General features: G+C 40.6%; 1 protein-coding gene across 2 annotated transcripts; it reads left to right on the plus strand.

The window, feature by feature from the left end:
* The first annotated feature begins 319 nt into the window (after positions 1-319).
* RDH10 (retinol dehydrogenase 10) lies at positions 320-26,687 on the plus strand. Of its 2 annotated transcripts, none has more exons than XM_074882899.1 (6): positions 320-989; positions 1,520-1,758; positions 21,352-21,450; positions 22,843-22,988; positions 23,317-23,448; positions 25,294-26,687. In XM_074882899.1, the coding sequence occupies exons 1-6, from the start codon at positions 698-700 to the stop codon at positions 25,415-25,417; spliced, it is 1,032 nt and encodes a 343-aa protein (XP_074739000.1). In that variant the 5' UTR covers positions 320-697; the 3' UTR covers positions 25,418-26,687. The 2 variants fall into 2 exon arrangements, with proteins under 2 accessions (XP_074739000.1, XP_074739007.1); XM_074882906.1 differs by having other exon boundaries at positions 1,523-1,758.

A 26,687-nucleotide genomic window follows, 5' to 3' on the forward strand; every position in this document is an offset into this window, starting at 1 on the left:
CGCTGCCTCGAGATGGCGCCGCGGAGGCAGGCGCTGCGCACCCCGGGACATGTAGTCCGCGCCCCCCCGCGCCGGGAGGCGGGTTTCGGCCGAGCCCCGGCCGCTGGGAGCCGCCGGGAGCGGCGCGGACCCTCCCCCGGCGGCGGGGCGGGGCGGAGCGGGGCGAGGAGGGGCCGCGGCGGGGGCGGGGGGTCCCGGGAATGCGGGGCGGGCTGGGCCGGCCCGGGGGAGGGCTGGGGAGCCCGGGGGAGGGGCCCGGCCGCCCGGCCCGCCCTATATAGGGGGCCGAGCGAGCAAGATGCTCACTGCCAGTAGCGGGGCCGCGGGCGTGCGGGACGGGGAGGCGGCGGGCGGGTAGCGCCGTGTCCGGGCTCTTTTCCCGGCGTGTGTGGCCGAGGCAGGGTGTGGGGCTGCGGCGGCGCCCGGCTCCGAGTGCGAGCGGCACAGAGAGGGGGAGCCCGGCCCCGGGCGGCGCGGCGGGACCCTCCGCAGCGGGAGCGGAGTCTCCCTCCCTCCTTCCCTGCCCGCAGCGGGAGGTCCCGGGTAGGGGCGGCCCCAGGTTGGGGGGAGCCGGGCGGCGAGGAGGAGCCGCCTCCGCCGCGGAGAGGCTCCGCGCCGCCGGCGTCCGTCCCCTCCGGCTCCGCGGGCGGCCGTGCCGGGACGCGCGGGTCCCCGCGCGCGGCCGGAGTCCGGCAGCATGAACATCCTGCTGGAGCTCTTCGTGGTGACTTTCAGAGTGCTCTGGGCTTTCGTGCTGGCCGCAGCCAAGTGGCTGGTGCGGCCCAAGGAGAAGAGCGTGGCGGGGCAGGTGTGCCTGATCACCGGGGCGGGCAGCGGCCTGGGCCGCCTCTTCGCCCTGGAGTTTGCCCGGCGCCGGGCGCTGCTGGTGCTGTGGGACATCAACACGCAGAGCAACGAGGAGACGGCGGGCATGGTGCGCCACATCTACCGGGAGATGGCCGAGGCGGCCGCCGCCGCCGCCCCCAGAGGTAAGCGGCGGCCTGCCGGGGCGGGCTCCCCGGGCTGGCCCCGCCGCCCGGCCCGGGCCCGGGCGCTGCCCCTCGCCTCTCACCTGACCGGCCGCCGGCCCGGCCCCGGCCCGGGGAAGAGTTAGACGAGGCTGCGCGCCCGGCGGCTCCAGCCCGGAGCCGCGCTCACCTGAGACCCGCCGCAAGGTGAGCGCGGCCCCGGGCTGGAGCCCGCCGGGCGCGGGCGCGTCAAACTCCCCGTCGGAGCCTGTGCCAGCCGGGGCCCGCCTTGGGCCCGGGCGCCGCGGTGGGGAGCGGGGAGCCGAGCCCTGCGCCGACAGCGGCGTTAAAACCTGCAGCTTTGCTTAAAACGCTTTGGCAGCAGTAGTAAATAGACGAGTCCTTGTGTGCTGTGGTGACACCAAAGTAAATAGAAGTTTTACTGCAAGGGAAATGCGTTCGCTGTTTCCACTCGACTACTTGTTTGAATGTCAAAATACAAGAATTTTATTCCCCCCTTCCCCCTCTGTTTTCTTGTCTCTATTCCTTAGTAGCTGGAGATGGTGAAAAAGACGCGCTGCCCCATTGCAACTTGCAGGTTTACACTTACACCTGTGATGTGGGCAAAAGAGAAAATGTCTACTCAACAGCTGAGAGGGTCCGCAAGGAGGTTGGCGAGGTGTCTGTCCTGGTTAACAATGCTGGTGTGGTCTCTGGACACCATCTTCTGGAGTGTCCCGATGAGCTTATTGAGAGGACCATGATGGTCAACTGTCATGCACACTTCTGGGTAACTATAAACTTCTTTCTGCTGCCTTTCTTGTCAGTTAATTTTGGGGAAATTAACTGCTGTTGCTTAGTGCCTGTTGTCTTGAGTTTTGCACTTGCTTCCTTTCATTGGTAAGCTCACCACTTTGGGGGGGTCCTTTTTTTAACTTACTGTTCTGTTTAACAGGAAGGGTGAGTATTAAAGTTATTAACAAATAGTTTTAAATCAACTATGTTCTCCTAGAATCTAGAGTTCTAAGCCTTGTGCCCTTTTCTGTAGAATATGAAATCCTTTGCAAGCATAACCTCTGAGTCTGCTTAAAGGTTGTTACTGTTAATGCATGGCTTCTCAGCCTTCCTCCCATAGTCTTCTGCCAGCATGTTAGCAGTTTTAAGATGCTGTTTTAATGATGGTTACAATAGCAAACTTGCACATTTCTGGAAAAAATACTTAAAACCCCTGCTGGAAACGTTGTTTGAATTGCCTTGGAGGCAAATTGTTCCTTTTGAAGGCTGGGAGGAAAGGCGAAAAGGATTTCTCAAGAAATCAAGCCAAGAACACTTTTTCAGGAATCCTGCATATTTGTCCTCATAGCTTTCTCTGGGAGCTGCCAGTAGAAGTAAGAAAGTCTTTAATATGGTTTCTGGGGTGATAACGTCTCCATAACTAGCAGATGTTAATCAAGGAGAACAAGCTATGTGATATTACTTTTTTGTCTATCTAAATCTTGTTTTCCTGTGTGGTTTATTTTTAAACCCACAATAGTGTGGAGTTACATAAATTGGAGTGTTGAAGGAGAGCATGATGCACACTCGGGTTAGCATTAGCTGTCAGACTGAGCCCATTGTTAGTACTAAAACTGTTCTTTGGTCCTTCAAATAAGGTTATGAAATACACTTGCATAACAATCAAAGGATTAAGCAATCTGAAATATACTTCAACTTAAGCCTTCTTTGGCTGCTCTTACCTTTTCATAATAAAATTTTGTGAAATGCCTCATCTTCAAAACTTAGAAGGCCCTCCCAGACCTAACTTTTCTAACATGGAAGTGAAATGCTGTTTCATAACCCTAAAGGAGCCCCTTAAAGTCTCTGCTGTGAAACACTTAATGGCAGAGCAGTCTTTTTCCAGTGTATTGTAAAGCTTGCAGAGAGAGTGCTTAAACTTCAGTGCACACAAGATAATGTGTTTAGAAACTCTTTTAAACTCTGAAAGTATATTTTAAGACAATTTGAAAAGTTCTGGGAAAGCTCATATGACTTCTTACAACTAAGAGCTCTGCGTGTTCCCCTTCATAAAAGTTAAATTGATGCTTAAGCAAACAGAGATGTGCACTAGATTTAATGACTGTTATTGATGTGGTTTAAATGCCGAATTGACAAAGTTTCCAAGAACTCTAAATTATGACATCACCATGAATTAAAATATGGGAGGATCCTAAATTCTCCAGCTGTTCTTCCTTCAGACCTAAGTCATACACTTATTTATAACATTGTTTCAGAGACCTTTTTAAAGCACCCTCTGTGTGTTCTGAGTCTCTTACAGTAATAGAAAACTAAACTTAGTCTAGTATTGCTATGATAGGGTTTCCATAACAGTTTCACTCATCTCTAAATGTTACAGTGTGAAGTGACTTTAAAAAAATTAATTACTCCAGGAAGGTATAGTTAGATCTGAACTGTGGAACTTGAAATCTTGGCTTAAGCTTCTAAGCAGCAGTCAACACCCTTTATATTTAATTGAGGATCTGTTCATATGTACACATCCTGCAGATACTGTGTTCTGCTTTGCTTTTCCTTTTAGTTTTTGCTGTTGGCAAAGCTTTTTTCCTTGTCTTCTCCTTCATGATCCCAGAAAAGGTTGGCTTGACCAACAGTGGGTGGACTTCTATTAAAAGTAATAGTACTTAATTCATAAGATATCATCTGAATCAGCTGATTTGAAGCCAACTTTTTTTGATGCAAGTCAGTGCTGACTTAAATAGAACAATGTGTCTAGATGTGTGAAGTCTTATACAGCTAGTCTTTTCCATGTCAGCTAAACTGGTGGTCCAAAAGCAAAGCTAATACTCTGGAGCATTATGTAGACTTTTAACTATTCTTGGAGGGTGTTTTGTCCAAAAAACTGTAAATGGATTTTATAAAGACATGGATCTTACATGTAACATTGCTTCAGTAGTTAAGTGTCTGTACTTCCTGGGTTTTTTTAATGTGTGATGGGAAATTCTTCCTCATCCCTTGACTTAATCAAGCCTCAGTGTGCTTCTATATAAAAACCTAAAATGGGGTTCTAGTACTGTCCCCTTGAAACATCAGAAATAAGATTGATTGTCTGCTCTGTGCAGAATGCAGGTGATCTGAGCTTGCTTTACATTAGCATCCACAATCTAAAGGCTGCCCAACTTCTGCAGTGGGCAGTGACATGAAAGTCTGTCACTGGTTTGCTGTTGTGACTCCAACTGGGCTGTGTACCGTATCACAAACTGGCAGTCAAGAGAGCCTTAGCAGTGTGCCACAGCCTAAACAGATGCTTTCCATTTTGCTGACATTCATGATTTGTATAATCCTTCCTGTGAGTGTTCTATATAAACATGTCACCACTGCATCATGTAGCAATTTCCACAGCATAAAATCCACTGCAGTATTAAAAACCTGTTATTTCATGCTGTGATAACTTGAATGCTTCTGATATTGAAAACATAGGGACAAAATCCATTCCTGGTTTGAAACAAGCCAGCTCTGGTTTAGTATAATTTGCAGATGCATAAAACTGTAGCAGAAGTGTAACACTATCTTTCCTGTTGCAAGAATGACTGACTTGGTTGCACTTGTCAATTACTGGAGCTGAACTTCCGCAGACTAGGAAATTTTCTTCCTGTGATATGTCAGGATTCAAATTTGAAAAATATTAAATAGCAGTATAAGATAAAGCTGTTGCTTAATCAGTTTTAAGTGAATATAGGAATAACTGATTTTCTGTTTTGTGGTTTTACAATAAAGGTTAAGTAAAGTATCAAAATGTGGTTTAGATCTTGGAACTGTATTCAATAAAACTACTGTACAGACTCTTATTTCAGGACAATTAGAGATTCTTATACCCACTCTGACACTTTATTTTTCTGGAAGAATAATGCTGTTGCTGGATAAGTAACATCAGCATAGTACCTGGGAGATCCTTCTAGACTTGATCATTGAGTGAGACTCGTGGAGGGGCAGGGGCAAGATGATGATCAGGGTCTGAAGTTCTGTGACACAAAGGTCCTTCTGTACAGCAGATCTTCGGTATTCAGCTCAGAGAACAGTGATCCGCATTTCCCTGTCATGCGGATCCCCAAAACTTTCAGCTTAAATCTCTCCTCCTAGAGGAGTTCTCTTCAACTTACCAAAAGGGGGAAGCAAAAGCATTCAGCTCCAGCTCTGTCATATTTATAAAAAAAAAAAATCCACATAGTGAGAGACTAGGGCCCAGAATTTGAAGACTTGTGTACTGCTGTCTTAACCAGAGTAGTTATGTTCATTCACTTATGAACGACTTGATTTTTGGAGTTATGCAGGTATATTTATCTTTGTAGGAATTGAACAAATCTTTTAGGTGGCCTGACATTGATACAGGAAGAGATAAATACTGAGTAAAGAGGGAAATACTACTCAAGTAATTAGGGCATTCATAAATAGTCTAAACCTTAAATATAATGCAGTTACTAAATCAAATACCTCTTTATGCAGCCGCTGTAGTTGTCAGTCTAATTAGGCTGGCAGGATTGCTAAAACCTTGGAAAATTAACAGTGTCTTATAATGATCTGTAATGTATCAATACTTACATACTGTTATTCTAGTCTCTTCAAGCTCCCTGGTGTTAAATAAAGCTTACTTATGCCTATAGTTTTAGTTTAAATATGGGAGTATTACACTTAGTGTGCATACTGAATCTTATACAGAAGAGAAGACAGCTTAAACTATGTTACTTGAAACTATACCATGCTGAGTCTTGTGGCCTGTTGGCATAGCAGTTTGATTTTTGTCTTCATTGCTGGGACTCTTAGTATCTATAATCAAATATAGACACAATATTCCACTGATAGACCAGCTAGCTCTATTTAGCATTTTGGATGAGCGGAATTAGCAGCTTTAATTGATTTTTTTTTTTTGGTTTCATGATAACATATCCCAAGATGTGTAATTTTACTTACAAAGTTTAATATACAAGTTCTTGACTGTTTTCTTTGAAAAAATGAGTTGGATCATGTTCAAGCAAAACATGTGCATGTGATCCAAAAAGTGTCATCAAAACTAACTCTTCCCTTGCAAAATGATTCCAACTACATGCCACCAGTAAATTACCCTGGACAGCACATGTGTTTCATATACTGTGGTAACATGCTGGGTAGTGAATATGAAGGAAAAAGCAGTTATACTCTTAGCTATGAAAATAGTCATACTAGTTGCACTTAAAATTTCTAAGTGCTTTGGTATGGTTTTGCAGTTCATATGTTCTTGGGTTCATTTCTCAAAATAGAGGGATTCTGTCAATTGAGAAAATTACTATCTTCCAGATGCATGCTCTAGAAAACTGCACTTTTCCATTTTATAAAGGAAAGTAGTTAACACAAGTTTTAGAAAATAAATGGATGGATATGTTTTTTTGGAGCTTGAGTGGGCACAAGACTACTGGCTCAGAGCTTTCCTCACAGATTTGTTTTATGGTCTACCAGGAGTTTGTCTAGCACTGTCAAGCACAGTTGACATCAGCATGCAATCGTTAATTTTATAACCTGTATCTTGCAGTCTGTATGTATCTGCAGCCTAGCTTTGTAGTCACATTTTAGTTGTAGCAATCATTTTCACAAAAAGCATTGAAAGTTTTTCAGTTTTCTGATCCTTTTTGGGGGGACCACCAGCCCAAACCATTTAGTTAGGTAGCTGGATGTCTAAGCTTTGACTGTAGAAGTGATCTTACCAGTTTCAGAGTAGATGGGAATAAGGATAAAAATGACTCATCAGACAATGTACTCGCTCATCTGAAGAGTCAGAAAGCATAATTAAGCACATTGCAATGGGGTGGTAGGTGGGTCTTAGTCTTATGAAAAATGCCCCTTCATTTGCCTTATGTAGGAATCATACGAACTCAAACACCTATAATGGGGATTCCAGAGTGCTGCCCACCAAACTGTAGTTGTTCCACAAGTTGCTCAGCTCTAGCCCCCGAGGTCTATTGAAGCTATTCAGTCATGTCTCTCCATTGTCTGCTGTATTTTGATGATAAAAGAGTAGTCACATATCAAGGACTCTGAACAAAACAGCTTATAGCATTCTTGATTTGTTTAATTAGCAACACTTCCATCAGGGCAGTGGGAAAATTGTATCAAAGATTCTTTGAACATGTTATTTACAACACCAACCTTCCTTGTGTGGTGGAGAATGCGGACCTCCTTTCTTCAAACAGCAGCTGAATTCATGCATTTCCCTTCCTTCTCTTTAATGATGTGAAGTATTTGATTTTTCATTCCAGTCAGTTAACAAATCTGAAATGACCATTCAGAATGTTTTCCTTAAACTGCTTCAGTTACACCCGGGCTTTTGCAACAGCTTCTCTCAGGCTTACTTTGGCAATCAAATTGCTGTGCCATTTGAAAGGTGCGTGGATCTTAAACTCTCAAACAACAGAAACTAGAGATTCTCAGGTTGTGACCCGTGGATTGTTTGTTGCCTGTAGATTAGTGTCCAAGATGGTAGCATATGGTGTGATCAGCCAGTTGCTTTCATGCACTAAAAACTATATGAAGCTTGTAGAGTTTAGGTGAAAACAGTAATATATTTCACAGAAAAGCAATGTGAAAATTCCATTAAGGAAAGCGAAATTGTTCTGAAGAGACTATGCCAAGACTTCTCAAGCTATTTGAAACATATTTGAAGTATTAATCAATTATTAGCTGCTTGCAATTCTACAGCTATCTAAAATAAAGCTGGAGTTGCAGTATAGCTTGCAGAGGTAAGGCATGTGGGATAGTCTCATTCTTCAGACTCCTGTGACTTTTTCTGAGGGTCGGAGGCTTGTCAGCAAACCGTATGAATGCTCTCAGGATTGCTAATCTACTCTGAAGAAATGGTCCTGGATGAACGATCAGCACGATGATTAAATTCCTGCTGCTTATGGAATGAGGTAGGTCGGCTGAATAAGCAGAAACTTCTGCACTGACTTTGGTCTGATATTATGCTGTTACTTGTGATGGATTTGGGGAGACAGGAAAACCTTGGATGGAATGATAGTCTTTGCCAGCATGGTGCCTAACCTCAATAGAAGTGGGGAGAGTTGCTCTTCACAGTTTCAGTGAAATACTCTGTCTAAAGGATTATATGTGTGCCTTTCTTGTCCTGTGGAGGTTAGGAGAGCAATGGAGTTTAAAGTTTCTTCTATGTACAAGTAACGTCTGCTTTAATTTATGAAAAGCAGCTAAGTTAATGAGATCTTATTATGTTATTAACTTTCTGTAATAACCAAATGACTACAGCAGACTTCTAGAAGACAGGCATATTCATGTGTTCAACTGTGGAGAAAAGCAGTCCTAATTATGATGTGGCTAAGTGTCCTGCTAACCTAGTGTTTGCGTCACTGTCTAAGACCTGTCTTAACTGATCTGTGTGGGTGAGCAGTCCTTTTCTGTAGCTCTTAGTGTCATCAATTACTCTGACTAGACAGGTTGAGGAAAGATGAATGTTATGTTTTCTAGCACCATCCCTGACATTTTAGCACTGCACTTTTAAAATCTTTTCTACTTTTATCTTTATCAGCTGCGAAGTATTATTCTTTCCCAATGCTTCTCATGCTTTGATTTCACTTCTGTTTTTTTTTCTGGGGGGAGGGAAGGTTTTTGTTATGTATCTCTAGTACTAAACCTTTCCACAGTCCTCTCTGTGTAAAAGCCAGAGCATCACTCTCTTGATAAACCTTGCTCCCTTGACCTTTGAGCCTTTCTGGCTATTCACACTGATGGTAAAGCTGAGTTACTGATACCTGTCTGTCTTCTGTGAAAAATAGTAGAGGCCTTTCTGCAAAGGCAAACTGAAGCTGATTTACGTGTGATGCTATATGCTTTTACCTGTGGTTTTAGGCTTCTTAGTCTGTTGAAAAAAAAGAAAAAGTCTTTCAAAATGCAGTTACAATGTAGGTGAGTAGGCATAGACTTTGAGATTGGTTTTCTGAGGGTTTAGTTTGAAAGAAGATATGTCACAAACAGGGGAGAGATTTACATCTGTGCTTACACTTCTGAATGAACACTCTGTTCTTGTAAATAATTATATTAGTATAATGATTTATATGCCAGTCAAATTAACACTTGACATGAGTGAGTTATCACAACTGGGATGGGAGGGCATGGTAGGCCAAGGAATGCTGGAACAGCTGTGCAGCTGAGGTGGCTGACTTGGTGTGAGCCTTTTGAAATTCAAGTTTGTTTGGCTGTTGAATTCTGCACCTAAATGTGCCCTGGTGCTGGTCACTTCTGCCATCTGTTTGAACTTGTGTGACAGCTTCTCAAGCACTCCCCTTTCAGCACTGGTTTGGAAAAGCACTTCAGCATATGCTTAAAACTAAGTTGTCCAAAATTTTTGTTCACTTAGGATGAAACTACAAGGCAGCTTAGTGGTGGCAAGCTGTCACATGGGACTACCCCTTGAATCTGCATCTTACCTTGTGCTAGTTTTAGTATTCATCTGATCCTTGGGTGAGCCAGTTCAGCTTATTAACTTGTCCGGAGGGCAGGGAGGAAAGCTGTTAATTTTCTTGGCCAATTTGATCAGGTTTTTTATTTAGAAACTAGAATCACCTCATCAACATTTCAGACTTGGACTAGCCAGTGGGGTGGGGGGGGAAGGAATAGAATAAAACTACGTAGCTGTGAACAGGACCTCTGTGGCTGTCTAATGAAACCTCAGTCTTGGAGAGATTTTCTGGAATAGGATTTACAGGCTCTAAGTAGTTAAGTAGTCATAAACGGTTCCAAGCTATAGCAAATCCGCCACTGGCATAACAGCCTGAATGTAACAATTCAACTTCTAAAGAGATTGCAGTATTTTAATTACACACTATTAAAAACCCTAAGATAAAGGTAAGTTAGTTTTCTGAACACATCAAATAATGTTGTATTAACAGCTTTAGCTTATTTGCCTTGCACTGATACTATGATTGCTGTTGTGTACTGTCAAGAGCAATGATCTCTTGTGCCTACTGCATGACTTCTCTGGAAATCAGTTGTACTAACACTGAATGTGGAAAAACCAGGCCAGAGCTGTGTTTCAGCTTGTGGGAAACGAGCATAGTTTCCACAGGCAGGCTGAAAACTCATCCCCTAAGAAAGTAAGCAGTTTGCTTCGGTTAAAATGCCTGTGCAAGTAGAATCTTTGCAAACTGTGTTAGTCGCTGTTTTGGTCACTGTATTAGCTGGAGGTTTTTTGTCATTTTAGCCTTTGTTGGCTTATGAAGTGAAAGTTTACCTGCTACAACTATTTATTTTCTGCACATCCTCTTTTGGAGGGTGGGGAGAAGTATTAAATACCTTTTTTTTTAAAAAAACCTCTAAGCCCCATGCGTTTTTAAAATGTTACTTCTCATTCAGTGAGTTACTTCATAAGAAGTTGGAGCCTTCTAGGATCTTGCTGTTTCCTAAACAAACTTTGAAGCCAAATTTCAATTCAACTGTTATCTTCTTTATTTTTCTGTTTTCAGTAAGTAGGACTGTTACATGAAAAAGGAAGGTTTCCTTCTAATCTTGTTCCTCTTGTGAGATACTCAGTTATGGCATAATCACTTTCCTTTTTATAAAGTAATTGATTCAAAACAGTGACTTAGGGACTGAGTTGGGGAAGATGAGTGAAGTGACTTGGCCTTCATCTGCATGCAAGCACTATAGCAATTGCAGTGCTATGGAGGTACTGGCCTTAAGGTATCTAGAAACTGAGACAGTCTTTTTCTGTTTAGCCACTTCTTGAAAAGTCGTAAATTGTAAAACATGATGACTTAATATTTTCCGTAAGTAGTTCTGACAGTACTGTTGTCTAGTAATTTTTTGGAAACATGCAGACTAAAATACCAAATTTTACTAAATATTCCAGAGGATGACTAAGCTTATGGCAAGCTGGAGAAAAATGTGTATTTAAAAGTTGGATTGTGTTTTTGTTCACTGAACAGAATATTCTGAGGTCTTATCTAATAGTTGTTCTAAAATGAATTTATGTGCATTTTTCACTGACTCATAGGGGCATGTTTTCATTTTTGTCAAGATTATCAAATAGCTGGCAATAAATAACTGCTCTCCAAATGGTTGGACATTTGCTGCAAACTTGTGCTAATGAAGGTGAGGGACTAATGTGTTTGTTACACTAATGTCAACACAGCTCTGAAATGCTACAAATCCTTTGACACAGCCATTTGTCATTGCATAAACAAAGTAGGTTTTCTAGTTGCTTGACTTCAACAGGGCTTAAACCAGCTTTTGTGAAAAGGAGTAGCCAAGTGTTAACTTCTTGTATCACTTGACCAGCAAGCTAAAGTTAATTTCAAATTTGACATTTGAGTAAATGCAAGTTAATTTGTCTTTACTGATAGATCTGCCTGTGGAAGAATACAAGGTTGGTGGTGCTACCTATTGGGATTGTAACTTAAGTTCCTAAATTTACAGGAGTGTAACTGGGCTGTCACAGCCATGTTGGAGCTCTGTGTTAGTCTTGGGTATATGGAAAGCTCAAATGCTGACATGGTAGATCTGAGCACAAGGATTCACTTCCTTTAAACTGCATGTTACTTTTCAGTGGCTGCTGCCAATTGTGTAATAGTTGCTTTCAATTGAATAATAATTGTGGTTTGGTAACTATGATAGTCTGAGAGTAGAGTAAGATTCATATTTGTGGAGAGTATATATCAACTTGTCTAATAAGATGCCTTTGGGCAGAAGAGGTCAGCTTTTGACCATGACTACTTTGTAAGCTGCAGTTCTGGTGCTTGGTTATGCCTTAAACTTGTGCTGGCTGGAGAAGTCTGTGCATGTACATTTGTTTCCACGTTTCACTTCAGTCTAGACTTGTACCTTGCTTGTTTTGCAGTGTAAGGCAGACTAAACACATAGCTGAGCCTCCAGCAGCCCTTTTACCATGCCATCTTAACTACTACTGATCTTTCTCAGCTTTTAGATTAGTTTGGCATTTGAAATCCACAACAAACATAATTGGCAACTTATGTTCTGCACTTTCACACCGCTTAAGTAAAGATACTGTCTTTCTCCCTGTTCATTGCTAGCTGTCGAGAATCCAGTATGATTGCCCTGTCCAAGCCTTAAAAGCCATTAAAATTTAAAGCGGGCAGAATTGTCTGTGAGGGCTCAGAATACCCTTAAGAAAATGGCAAGGGAGTGTAGTTACTGGAGGGCATCTAACAGCTGGAGGGATATCATTAGTTTTTGAAAACAGTACAGTATGTGAATGTTCTGGACTCAGCTGAAAATATGTTAAGTCCACAAGAAATTCATCTAGGTGCTCTGTACTGCTTCATTGGACCCTCTCTCCAGCTGAAAGGACTTGAGACCAAAGGAGAAGTAGAACAGACACTGTTTGACAGAGTAGGATAATTTATTACAGGCAAGAGCTCCTGTAAGGAGAGATATGGCAGGGAAATCAGCATCCTTTCCGGTTAGTTAAGATTCTGTGTTGATAAACTTGCAGTTAACATAGGGACAAAGAGTGCAAGGTCTCTGCTGGCTTGTGAACTTCTTCCTCTGTGAGATGAAGAGGAATGGACTGTTGAGCATGGAGTGTAGTAGTGAGTAATCACAGAATGGTTGAGGTTGGAAGAGACCTCTGGAGGTCATCAGGGCCAACTAAAGCCAGTGGCTGAGGACCGTGTCCAGATTGCTTTTGAGTATCTCCAAGGGTGGAGATCTCCACAGCCTCTCTGGGCAACCTGTGAGAATGTGGTTCTCACATCAAAGATTTGCAAACTCTGGAGGGAAGAGGTCTAAATATCAGTGACTTAAACAATGATATATACTCCTGCATATATATGAAGCAGTTGTACATCAACAAAGTGATATCTGCAAGCACAGATGAAAGTAGACAAGTTGATGTGCCTTTGTGGTAGTATGTTTATAAGCATGTCTATTAAAGTCAGCTAGACTTCCACAGAAATGACTGGTGGCATCTAGTCACTAGAAAGATCAGACACTTTACAGGACAGGCCTGGCATCTGAGGATGGAAATTATATAAAAAGTATGTAAAGCTAAAATCTGTTTCCTCTTAGGAAGAAAGAATATAAAAGTTCTCAGGAGCAGAAAGATGGGGAGACTACATACCAGTAACATAAAGGCTCTAATTTCTGCTTGCTGGTATAGAAATAACAAGGGTAGTTCAGCTTGAATACCTGAACTTCTTCATGCCCAGAAAGCTTATAAAGTAGTGGCCTCTCTAAACAGAAGTGAAATGTTCTTAAGGAGAAATCAGGGCAACCTTTGACTCTGCTATGTGTATCTAAACCCATATGCTAGGTAAAGGTGCACTCAATCTAGAGTGATGCAGTGGTGAGGGGTGCAGAAAAGCTTTATATAAGGGAGCTGGGAGTTTGAATGGTAGCAGACTGTTTTAGGTGATGATACCTTTTCCACCTTGACTCTGAAGCATGAATTGTATTTAGTGGTCTTGAGTACTGAACCTACACTTCAGACAAGAGGGAACAAAGCTGTTTTCCAGTCTTAGTTACCCAATTTGGGGTAAGATCACAGGAAATGAAGCCCTTGAAAGAAAGGGGAGGGGGAGACAGTGTAGTTGGTATAGTGACCTGATAAGGTAACAGTAACAAAAGTTTCTGTTGCAATGTCCTTCCCCTAAGCACTTTCATACCCCACTTTGTAGACACAACCCTTTCTCAACTAAGCCTTGTTAACGAACTATACAAAAGGCAATTTAGCCAGTCAATGTTCAGTTGCCCTAGGCATGGCATAATTAGTTCTAGTAGTAAAGAGTGGAAATCAATGATTAATGTTTGAGAGATAACTAGTGGTATTAGTTTCCTGTGTGGTTTTTTCGAATAGTGTTACTTATCTTATCTTTACTGTCTACCCATTGTAAACAGCTTTGTGGCACTAAGTTCTGATTAAGGAAACTACTTAATTCAGTTTCAGCTTTCTTCTGATACACTCAACATGAGTTGACTCCATGTAAGAGGAACCAATACAATAACTGAACCATTCACAGGAAACAGTGGTAACTATTGGCTTTGAAAATTGAAGAAATTTTGGAACTGGACCCTAAATACTACAAATGCTAAATGAGGAATGGAAATAATAATGGAATATTAAATAATGGAAATATGGACTGTAGCATACTTGTTCTTTAGCAACTGGTATGACAGATGTTTGTTACTACTAACAAACCCACTTACAAACTTCAGTAAATAAGATTTAATCTAGTTTGTACAACTCTGGTGCTTCTCAGCTGATTAAATATGTCTGTGGAGAAGCAGGGGATTTTATGTGTATAGATTGGTCATGAGAGTGGAGAAAACAGGAATGTTAATTACTAACATGAATTAATAATGAATTAAAAAAATAAGTGATTCAAGTAATAGCTTATGTTTTTACTAAGCTAAGACTTCATGTACTTCAAAGCAGTATTTCATGTAGAGTTGGAGAGAGGAAAAAAGATGCTTATTTCTCTGTAAATCAAATACAGTTTTAAATTAACTGATGTTGCTTTTCATTGTGACTTAATTCTTCAGGGTATTTATTTTGTTACCTTCACCTCTTAACCTGGGTAGATCTTATCTGTAGTTTCACTCTGTCTGCAAATGCAGGATATCCAAAGTATTGGGGGGTGTGTGTGTGGCTTTGCTTCCTTGTTACTCGTCATCATTATAGACTTCTGTTTTAAGTCTATCTCATTCTTTCATGAGCTTCTGGTTGCAAGGCAACTGTAACATTATTACTGTGCATGTATGTTAAGCATTAACTGCTGTTGCAGTTCAATATTAAAGGAATCCCCATGGCCCCAAAACAGTGGGTTTTTATGTGAGGGACAAATAAAGCTTTAGTGAGAAATTGAAGGTTGTGTTGCCTGCCAGGAGCTAAATAACTAGGGGACTCCTTTTGAGACGAAATATTGGAAGGTCTAGCTTTTTTGTTTTGAACGCAAGGCCTTTTCAAGGCACACTTGAGGGCAATCCTTGAATAGTTTCCTTTCATGCTTTTAATACAGCTGTCTATGGAATCTTGGCTTGAGGATGTCATGTTTATCTCCTGATCTTTTTTGCTCCAGAAGGATCTGGGTAGACCTATCAAAAATCCAGAGGAATGTGTGACTTTATTTTTTAATTCATTACTTCAGAAAGACTGGGTAATTCTGGCCTATTCTTCATTATCGTTTCTTGGGAATAGAAACTGAAGATCAAATTTAGTGCTAATTTCCACAGCTATTCAAATATTTACTTAGACAGTGGCTAATTATCCAGGAGGGGCCCAGCACTTCTTGAAAACAGTCAGCAGCGACATCTGAGGTCCTTTAAAGTACAGCTCTGGTCCCTTATGTTAGCAAGGTCAACAGTAGTTGTAGACTTCTGTCTACCTTCTGTATTCAGCCTGTTACTGGCAGAGCCATGTCCTTTGTGCTGTGTGGTCTCTCTAGTCTTCAACTCTGTACTTGGTATTTTCATGTAGTCTTAGCACAGTTGCTAGTCTCACCTTAACCTAATATTTCAGAGATGCTTCCATAATGAAATTTAAGAAGGATGTGGAGATACTATGGGAAAAGTAATTGAGATGATAGTGCAAATGTTAAGTAATTATTCTCAGTTCTCAATGGAACCAAATAAAAATGCTAGAAGGAAAATAAATGGTTAAATCCAGGCTTGTAACCGCATGGTTTGGTGTGTGAGAAGGCATTTTGGATATAGCCTCTAACTTGAATAAATTTTCCTTTGAGAGTTACACAGTTCTAGGGTGTACTTTAAAGGCCTCTTCTAAAACTATTTGGCTTTCACTGTAATCCTGTAAGTGAAGTTTTACCTTGTGTTTATAAAATGAATCTAAAGTGGTTATCTTCTGAAATAAGCTGGGCTGTATGATTGTACCTGAAAATATGTATTTACTGATAAGCTTGCCATAGGGTTTTTCTTCCTTCCAGGCACCTCTTTCCCTTTTAATGTAGAATAGTGCATTAGTGCTATACTGCCCACTTCGGACAAACCTACTTTAAGGCAAGGCTGCCACAGCCTGTCTGCTGAAGAGTTAGAGGTGCTCTTTTGTCAGACCTTCATGCATTACTTCTCAGTTACTGGAATGGAAAGAGAAATTGGGGTATGTGGAAATCTCTGTATTTCATTCCATGGTGGAGTGAGTGGCCCCATGCTGTTCTGCACTGGAGTAGGAGAACCTGCAGTGTGTCCTGCTGTGGTCTGTGAAGAAGAATGGGAAGAAAAGAAGGCTGAATGTCCATGCTGAGGGGGAGAGAGGATATAGTGTGTATTTTAGACAAAAACGTGGAACAACATTTTCTTGTCACCATCTCTGCTTCATGATAGTAGTTACAGTATTAGCTAACACGCATGGCAGCAGGCTGTTATGACCTCTGGTACCTTAGTTCCCGGAGTTGTCTGGATGAGTCCTTGACTAATCACACCAATTTTACTTCTTGGGTCTGGCCTAATAGTGTTTAACATGAAGATGAAACAATACATTTACCCAAATGTTGCACTCATTTGCACTGTTACGCAGCTGTCCCGACAGTCAGGAATAGCTGTGGTTTGGGAAGAAATCTCTTATCTGTTATACTGGTACACCACTGCTGTTTTGATCAGACCCAGAGAAATAAGCATGCTCCATCCTCCTTACCTGAAGGGGCTGTATGGAAAATGAGCTATGCCTTTGGCATAAAGGAATTTCTGCCTTACAGTAAAGCAGCTTGTTTATGCCATCAAAATAGTTTAAAAGGGCTGTTGAACATTGACAATAGGCAGAAAGTATGAAAAAAAAAAACATGTATTGAGAAATAGAAACTTAAAGGACCTGTGTGGTGGTACCTGCTTTATTTCTTTCTTGATTATAAAGACAACTCTCTAAACATGAGGTAGCATGTACTTTTCTACTTTGGTGTGCTTTCTGCAGTGAGTATCCATTGTCTTGAGCTGCATACAGCTAACATTGTTTTCTGTGGATGCTTGCTTTCTTCTTTAAGAATAATTAATCCAAAATTTAATTAAAAAAATCACTTTCCCAAACACAGTATTTCTTCATATTCTCATTTGCTGTATTTAGACTAATTTGTCTTGACATTGCAGCTGTGCTGTTCTTTGTGTTGCACAATCTTTTGAGTTTTGTTTCATTAAGAATGGAACTAAAGAATTTGGGGAAGGGGAGGGAAGAAGTGCTAGACTGTTAGAAGTTAATTTGCCGTAAACCAAAATGTTGAGAACAGATTACGAAAGCTATGAAGTGACATGTAAATGCTTGTTCAGTTTCACACTTGTGAGAAATAAGTCATTAAAGCTGTGTGCACATGAAATAGATGTTTGGTTACAGCTACTGAGAATAGTTTGTTCTTACTGGTATATTCAGAAGCATAGAGGAAAATGCTTAGAGATTAGGAACTAATCTCTAGGCTCCAAAAAACTTAAAGGTTAAACTAGCTCAAAAAAACTAGCTCTACTCTGTTTAGAATAGCTTCATATGTTCTATCTATCCTACCTAGTTGCTGTATCTAAACTATACTGCAAGTTAGAAAATGCACTATGCTTTTGGGGTTTTTCATTTTTTCTAAAAAGTAAAAAGAAAGAAAAAGCTAATTCTGAGTGAAGAGGATGCTTAACTTCAGTTTCTTAATGTTGAACACTGCCGAACTTCCCTCATTCCTCACCCTGATGCATCACAACACAATTCCTGTCATCCACTATATTCGACTTACTGGTTTCTCCTCGGTGTTGAAAAGTGTGTTATGTTTGTCATTAATAAAAGCCCCAGCTCTGATTTTAAGTACTTAAATGTTTTGGTTATATGTCTTCCTCTGCAGCTGTGACAGGTACAACTGAAACCTACAGGACCAAACCAGAAGGCAAATAGTTTGATTAAATCACTTGAGTTGATTTGAATTATTTTGGAGGCCTGGTTCATGACCTCTAATGCCATGGCCAAAACACATTTCTTTCTTGGTATCTTCTAACACTTTTTTTATGGAGGATTGGCATGTCCATGCATTACCTCAGAAGACTAATGTGGGCCGTGCTACCTGTTCAGACAAACTCCAGATAGGAAGGCCACCCAGGAGGCATCTTACCCAAACCAGTCAAGCTCTTAACTAGTTTCTCAGCAGTACAACAAGTACACAGAAGACTTCAGGTCTGGTAGGCAGATGTAGCTGAAGCTGAAAGAAACTAGAAACGAGAAACTAGGTTGATCTGGTTTATGTAACAGGCAGGAAAAACTGGGGACCAGAGTATGGAGGAAGCTGCTTTGATCATGGAAGTGGGCTGTGCCAGAAGCTCAGTAAGAGCACTGATTTATTTGGGGATTGCTTATACCACGAAAGAGAATAACTTCACTTTGGGATTGTTTTTCCCAGCAAGAGGAGGCTGGGAGGAGCAGTGGGCAAGCCTTTACTCTGAGACTGGAAATGCGTCCCCCCGTAGGGTGTGTCTGCCTCTGACAGTGCTTGTTTTCAAGTACTGACTCCCAGCTGTTGCAGATGGCTGGAGGATGGCAGCAACTGAGATGACTTTCTCTGACATCCATTTAGCTGAGATGTTGATAGTTGACTGCTAAGTTTTCTACATATGATAGTTGTGCTATCTTTATAGACTGCCTCAGCTTCAGGTTTTAAATGGATTTGTGGGATAATGTCCCATGGCAAAGGACAGGGGCCTGCTCTGGACAGGCTGTTTCAGAACACTGAGGTCTCATGCAAAGATTTCCATGAAATGCTAATTGTCTTCAGAGCAGAGGAGCAGTGTTTTTTCCTATGTGGCCATAAATGGCCTTTTAAGAGATGACTTACATGAAGTGACTGTAGTTCTGCTGCTGGGAGTTGTTCAGTCTGCACTTGAATTGCTGAAGACATCACCCAAAAGTGTCCTCAACAGGGTTTATGCATCATGTGCCAATTTTCTCTTGGTTGAAAATGGGTTACATTAGCCACAATCTCTGAAAACTCAGACTTTGTAATCTTTATGCTTTGAAGGAGTTTAGCACAGTTGAGCAGGCTTTCTGAAATTTACTGCTCTGCAGTTGTTCTGGTTATTTCCCATATCTATATATATGCCTGTGAAAATTCTTTTCTTCAGCCACAGATACAAACATTTATGAACACCTAGTTATAGTTCATCATATTTATAAAGAAAAAAAGTTTAAAAAAAGCAGTGCCATGCTAAAGATAATAGAAAACCCAGTTCAACAAAGCTTGGAGCACTTGCCTCTTGGAAGAAAGCATTGATTCGTGCATTGAAAGCAGTAGGAAAAAAAATCTATTACTACTTCTTTCCTTTCTTTCTCTCCCCCAAGACAAACTCCAAAGTGAGTGCCCCTTCATTTCTGTAGTTGTGGTGGTTTGCAGACAGAGCTTTAGTCTGCATTATCAAGCTTTCTGGCAATGTGAGGTGGCAATCATTCATTCCAATGTGATGTGGACAGATAACTGAGATGTAAGTGGAAACCGCTGATGGAGCTGACTAATGCTCAGAAGGGGAGCAAATTGTTAGCAGGACTGAGTTGGGAGCATGGATCTCTTACAGGGATAGCATACACACCATCAGTGTTGGGGTGTGTAAGGCAGGCTGCAAAGAAATGGCACACTGTAAAACTTCAGTGCTGTCCAAGCGAAGCCTCCTACCTTTTCAGACTGCGCTGTCCTGTGATGACTGGGCTTTGTTGCCATGCAACATGGGAAGAGGGGCTGAAACTTTGTGTGCCTGGCACAGATTAGTTCAACAGCAAACTAAATTCTTGTCTGAGGCTCTATATAAGAGGTTTAGAGATCCCTGCCATGAGGAAAGAAACAAATGCAAGGCAGCTTGCGCTCAGATTATTTTTATAATTAGCTCTGTTATAAAGTTATGACAGAATCTAGTTGTATGAATCAACAGTAGAAAAGGCAAGGAGTCAGGAGGTCTGTTAATCTTCTATCATCTGCCAGCTGTCCAGTGAAAACACTCTTTTGTGTGGTGTTAGAAGGTCTGGATTAGTCATTTAACACCTGCAGGCAAAAATGTTGTACAAGAACATGTGAAAATCATTAGAGCAAAACTGTCCTGACGTCTGTGATTGGAAAATGCAGACAGCATAAGAATGGAATTAGATGGATTCAGCTGTAGTTTGCATGTCTTTTTAAGAATGCAGCTGACACGACTCAGACCAACAATTAAGCAAGTAGCAAATTTTTAAGGGGCATTTGCGTGCTCTGGGTTTGGATCCAAATTACATGGGAAGACCAGGTTTCTGGGAGGATTAAGCATTTGTGGTACTGAGTGAATAAGAATAGAATAATAGCTCTGTCATTAATAGATTTATATATTAACTAGGCATGTTTGTGATTAAAAATTGTCTGAAGTTCTTTGGCATTTTAAAAGTGATCTTGTACATTGACAACCTAGAAGCTGAAGTCATAACTACACATACTTTACTACTTCATTGATCTTTTTAGAATACTTAATACTTATTTAAAAAGGAAAGTGTTGAGTCAGCTTCAGAAAACAGATCTGAGTCTTCTGGCTGGGGTTAAACCATGACAATGACAAAGGTAGGTATTCTAGCAGGGGTGATCTTCTAGCAAATGCCTTCAATTTATTGCTTAAAATTTAATTTTTTAGAGGTGTTAACTCTGACTTGGGTTTTTAAACAGAAACAAACTTTTTTATAATCAAAGCATACAAATTGGAGGTTAATCGCTTTCATCTTGAGACTTGTTTTGTTTTATTTTGAAACTCTTAAAATAAGGAATTGATAATAGAAATGTATATCGACAATGCTTATGTATAAGCAATGCTTATGGATACTAATAAAGATGGAAAGTAACTTGAACCAGCAGATGTTTACTGTATTCTATGTAAAAAGTAACATCAGCAAAAGCTCTGCATTTAGTATTTCCTTTAATGTAAAATGCCCAAGATGGTAAGTTAATTGGGTAAAACTAGACATATCTAACTTACAAAACACACTGTCAATAATTAGAACTGATAATTGGTACTGGTCTTAACACAGATGCACTGGATGGTGTAATTAAACACTTTGCATTCCTTTTTCTGTCTTAAAAAAATGTGACTTCCATTTTAGGGTCAAATTATCTCTTTCTGATAACTAGTCTCTTGCAGAAAAATAAACATGTCTGAGCTCAATTGATCTTTTAACCTTAGGATTTCTGGAGATATAATCCTTGCTGCCTTGCTATCTGAATTCACAAACAAGCTGTAGATTTTTCTGTTGGCATTTTTGACAAACTCAGAAGTTCAAAACCTGTACAGTGATCATACTGCTAAATTCTTGATAATAAACTGAAATAGAGGTTTTGAACACTTACCACTAATGTAGTATGTTTGTGATGTGGTTTTTTATTTTGTGGTTTTTTGGTTGTTTTTTTTTTTTTTTTTTACTTTGTAGACCACTAAAGCATTCCTTCCCAAGATGCTGGAAATGAATCATGGACACATCGTGACAGTTGCAAGTTCCTTGGGCTTGTTCAGTACTGCTGGAGTGGAGGTTTGTTAGTTTATAATTAACAATAAATTTGGCACTTCTTGCTTAGGATAAGCTTTTTTGTATTACCAGCTAGAGCAAATGAAGTCAAATCTTCAAAGATACTTGAAAGCTATGGTGCTGAGTACCTTATCAATACATGGCTCCCTGTGAATGGGATCCGCAGGACTCTGGCAGTCACCATATTCTACTTTGCAGGTGGATTTGCTACTTAGAGTGAAAGCCTAGGATGGCTAAGGATCTCAGAATGCTAAATGATAAATGATAATTACCTGATGAATTTAGGAACCTGAAAGGTGCCCACCTACTTACTCCTGTCAAGATCTTCAGTGCTAAGCTTGAAGGCAAAGGCAAGGATTTTCAAAAGTAATGTTTTGTTTCCTGTTTCTGTGAGGAAATGGCTGTCAGCCTTTCTTCCAGAATATATGGCTCACCTGCTTTTCTAGGCTCCCACTTTATAAGCATTAGGTTGTCTAGTTGCTAGTAGCTGTTTGGGAACACCAGTTTGAGAGACTTGTTTGGTACATAAAACTAGGTTAGGATTAGAGCCTATTATCTTGCTTTTTGGGTCATTAGCACAAATGGAAGTGTGAACAAAAAGCCTTCGGTTAGTGCAAATGAATTAATGTGTCTAACAGAATAATGGTCATATTACCCTCATGAGCACAGGCTTCTCTGCATATAGGAAAGCCTCAATCCAGGACCTTAAACTGCAGTGTTTCATAACAGAAATGCATGAAGCTGGCGTAACTTAAAGCTTTGTATAGTATTTACTGTCTTGAGAAAACGACAAAGAATTTCCTAGACTGTAGGTGTGACCTCCAGCAGAAGTGGACACATCCAACAGAAAACTCAAATGCTACTGCTGTCTATGCAAATTTTTTTTAATGTTGCTGAACTTAGTTTTTTGAGATATATGAGCTATATCCTCTTCTGAAAACTAAATAATACACTCAAATCTCCATTGTATCTTCTGTTGAAACTAACCTTAAAAATAAAGTATTTAAAATTTTTACACCTATGCCCTGCCAACTTTCCAAGCTTTTTCAAATCTGACCCAAGGTAGTATTAGGTGTCTCAGTCCTTTGTTGTAATATTTAATATTAAGCTAACCAGTAACTGGAGTAACTTGCCATGTGAGCCTGCCTGATTCAAAGACTTGACTCCAAGGTAATATCTTCCTACATTCAGCTTTCCTGCTTTCATGATTCTGTGCTAATTGCTTCAAAAGTAAAATGATAAATGAGTTGATGTGATGCTCTATTCAGTGGGTGTCTTTTGTTGTTGCTTTGAAAATCTGTGCAGAATTGCTTCAGATATGCTTTGGCTTTGAACATGATTCATATCTTCCTTTTTAAGTTGCCTTTTTTTTTTTTTGCTTCATTGCCAACACAGGATTATTGCGCCAGCAAATTTGGAGCTGTAGGTTTCCACGAGTCTTTGAGCCATGAATTGAAGGCTGCTGAAAAGGACGGAATCAAAACAACTTTAGTCTGCCCTTATCTTGTAGATACAGGAATGTTTAGAGGGTGCAGGATCAGGTGAGTAAAATTTTCCTTCTGCTCTGTGTAGTGTCATAAAAGTACTTGAAGGTAACTAAACTGTTACCATTAAAATAAGTATTCTATCTGCTTTGATGTATGTTAGTGTGAGACTCAAAAAAGAGACTTTCTGAATTCATTGAGAGTCTTCTGTCCTTTTGTACTTAGGCAACACAAGTTTTGAACTATAGTCTTTGTATCTGAGCCATGAATATAAAAAAATTGAAGTCTTTGTCCCTGCTGAGGCCTTCCAAAGAGAGTGAGTTAATGAACTGTTCACTGAGGTCTTTTATGTATCTTATTAATCTGTCTTAATCAAATATTTCAGAAAAGAAATTGAGCCTTTCCTTCCACCCTTGAAACCAGAATACTGTGTGAAGCAGGCTATGAGAGCTATCCTTACAGACCAGCCAATGATCTGCACACCTCGCCTCATGTATATGGTCACCTTCATGAAAAGGTAAGAGCTGAAGTGCCAGTTTGTTGCAATACAATCTACAGAATACTAGTAAAATACATGAGCATGTCCACTTTCTGGATATAAACACCCTTCCACCCACACAGGCCCTAGGTGCTGTTCTGTTAGAACGTATGAGTGCATTCTCTTTCTTGGCTTGCATGAGTGTAGGTTGCTTGCCTTGGAAGCTCCATAAAACTGAGATCTCGTGTATTTTGCATCCTCGTTTTACCCTTTTAGTATCTTTCATCCTCCTTAGATACCTATTTTCTTTTCAACAGACTTTTATTTCCATTGTTTGAGTTCCTCCTTAGGAGTGGGTCATGAGGCAGCTTCCAGCAAAGGAACATTTAGCTGTTTGTCTCTAGAACCAGTGTGTAGGAGGCCCTACCTGCAGATTGTCTAGGACTTGCACAGAAATAGTAGATAAACTGAAAATCTACACATTTGTATACCAATTTTCAGAGTCAAAGTTTGGAGGAAGGGCTATTTTAAAGGCATTGCCTCCTTTGTTCTAACACACTACAGTTTTTGGATGGGAACTCTGTTTAATCTGTAACCAGGCTGACATTTCAATGATGCAGGGTAGTACAGGAGTTGGCTCAATTCCACTGATGCAACAGCACTTGCATTCTAGTTTGCAGAGAACAGCTTCACAGCTGTCTGTGTTTTTTGTTTTAAATCTGTAGTGTGTAGGAGGAACCTTTAAAATACAGCATTGACTTATTTTCCTTCTGTGAGGGATGGTTGAAACTGAGACCCTTGTTGATTTTTATTCCACTTGCAAGGCAGTGATTCTCCTCTGCTTCAGGTATTTCATGGTGGACAGGCTCACGAAAGACTAGAGGAGCCTTCACTGCTCACCTCTTTCCTGGAAGAATGTATGTGTCTCTTCTGCCAACAAATCAAGGACACTGTCAGCATCTTTAAGAACTGTCTTCTTCAACCAGAAGCTCAGAGGGTGCTTCAGTGATCTGTGCAAAAGCAGTGCCTTATGCAGCTACAGTCACAGCCTTATACAGGCCCTCCAGTTGCTATGGCACAAGCAGTACTACTGGCAGTGAGGACACCTGTACCAGTGGTGTCTACTCAGTTTGTCAGTGGTCATTACTCCTAATGGCTAGATTCTGTGCACTGCTTTCCACTGAATGAGTGCCGCTGTCTCCAGGGGCTGAGGAAATCCCGTCTTCATCTTTCACTAGAGCCCCTGAGGACTGCACTTGAAATAAAAGTAATATTTTGTGGATGTGAGGAGGAGGGGAGGGTCTGTAGCCAGGTATCCATCACATAGTCACCTCTTGGAATTTTATCAGGAGAGGGAAAAAAAGGAAATTGCTCTCTTTACTTTGGACCTCTCTTTTTGAGGATGAATGATTGAGTTTAGAATATAAGTCAAGGTTGTTAGACATCTGGTGATCAAAGAACGGCATTAAGTAACACTAATCCCACATTAAAGAATATCTTAAATGTCTGATGACCTCTGCTGATGTGGCTTTGAGCAGATGCTTTGCTCTTAGTAGGCCTTCTGTGATGCCCTTGCCCCCTCTCACCTCTTTAAAACAAGCTATCATTCTGCTTGTGAAGAAGCAGCAGAAAATCTGGTCTAAGTAGGAGGCATGTGAATAAGTAGCTTCTTCCTGCTTTCTGCTTGCCTGTGTGGTTGGGACTGTAGAATTTCAATTTTCTCTGTAAGTATCCCTGGGGGGGGGAGGGGGGTGAATCCTTTAAGTCTCTTAAGAAGCCTCTCCAATAGCTATTATGTTGCTTTCAAGGAGATCACGTGCATACTGTAAGCAGAGGGTTTATTTTATTCTGTCTTCTAACAATTTTATAACCTCTTTTTCACAGTATTCTGCCCTTTGAAGCAGTTGTATGCATGTACCGATTTTTGGGAGCAGACAAGTGCATGTACCCTTTCATTGCTCAAAGGAAACAGGCTACAAACAACAATGAAGCAAAAAATGGAATTTAACACTGTTTTGGATGGACTAACATTTATAGGTGAATACGATGTTATATGACTGAATTGCAAAGTGCACTTGCATCTAACAGATGCAAATGTCAACATCTTACTGTGGCATTCTCTTGGGTCCTAAACCTGTGTATTGAACTCTAAAAATCAATGTTTTTTTATATACTGTAAATAAAACTGACTAGAGTACTTGGAAAATGTGATAGGTAAGCAAAGTGAATTTACAATGTAGCTGCCACCATTGTCCTTTAGAATATCACTGTATGTACAGTAAACTAGTCATACTACTTGTAGGGATGCACTGTGTGATACCTCTTTCTCAGCCTGCCAAGGCTTGTAAGAGCTGTCTCCCACTAGAAGATGCAATGTTTCAGAAATTGTCTTTCCCTATGTTGTTTGGGAAGGGAGAGGAAAGGAAGTCTTGAGATTTAAGCTACTGCTCGTGACCTTTTAGCAAATTCAAGGACAGTTTCTGAACGCATCTCTTCACTTGTTCACCCAAGCTCTCTAAAGGACACATGGCCAAATTGTGGTGTAATTCTCTTTTGTAGCAACTGTGTGTGTTCTATTTAAACAAAGATTAAAAAAAATATGTAAATCTCTGCCGATTCAAAGGCAAGTGAATGTCTCAAATACTCTCAGAGCAAACTTGTACTGGGCATCTGGTTTTCTAGGAACATGGTTAATGATTTAAACTGACTTTTTTTTCAAGTCACTTGATTTGAAATATGCTCTGTTCTGTTTCCCTCTATGTCAGAGTCCAATCTGCTGTTATGGACTATGTGTTTTTTTTCTTCCTCCTCATTCTTACTTCTGACAGAGTTCTCCCACCCCCCAAGGAAGCTGTTGTATTAAATTTCTGTAACTGGACTTGTGCCTAAAAGACAAAGCAACTCAGCTGAGATACAAACTGTTTATGTAAGTGCTGGTCATATGCCAATTATTAGCGAAGGAAGAATAGAATAATGCCTGATGCAACTCTACATACAGAATATGGAAGGGTGTAAAGATTTTTTTGAGTTGTATTCACATTGTAGAACAGCAAATGACATTTTTACAGTATTTTTTGTAAAGCGAACAATTTTGTGCCTTGAATTTGGTAATCTGTATTAGTGAAGCATTGTAAAAGTGAACTTCTACCTCTGTATCTTAATGTATACCATCCACTTGTAAACTACTATTGGACAAATTGTGATTACTTTTTTAGAATGTCTTGTTAAATAGTGACCAATGCCTGTGGTTATTAAAGTGAGCCACCTTTTCCTTAAAA

The sequence above is a fragment of the Strix uralensis genome, chromosome 1 (assembly GCF_047716275.1).
Source record: "Strix uralensis isolate ZFMK-TIS-50842 chromosome 1, bStrUra1, whole genome shotgun sequence".
NCBI lineage: Eukaryota > Metazoa > Chordata > Aves > Strigiformes > Strigidae > Strix > Strix uralensis.

Excerpts from the sequence above, each read along its gene's own strand:
- RDH10 (XM_074882899.1), top strand. The coding sequence starts at position 698 with ATGAACATCCTGCTGGAGCTCTTCGTGGTGACTTTCAGAGTGCTCTGG. Across the intron at positions 990-1,519 it reads CGCCGCCGCCGCCCCCAGAG|TAGCTGGAGATGGTGAAAAA; the intron begins GTAAGCGGCGGC and ends TCTATTCCTTAG. Across the intron at positions 23,449-25,293 it reads ATGGTCACCTTCATGAAAAG|TATTCTGCCCTTTGAAGCAG; the intron begins GTAAGAGCTGAA and ends TCTTTTTCACAG.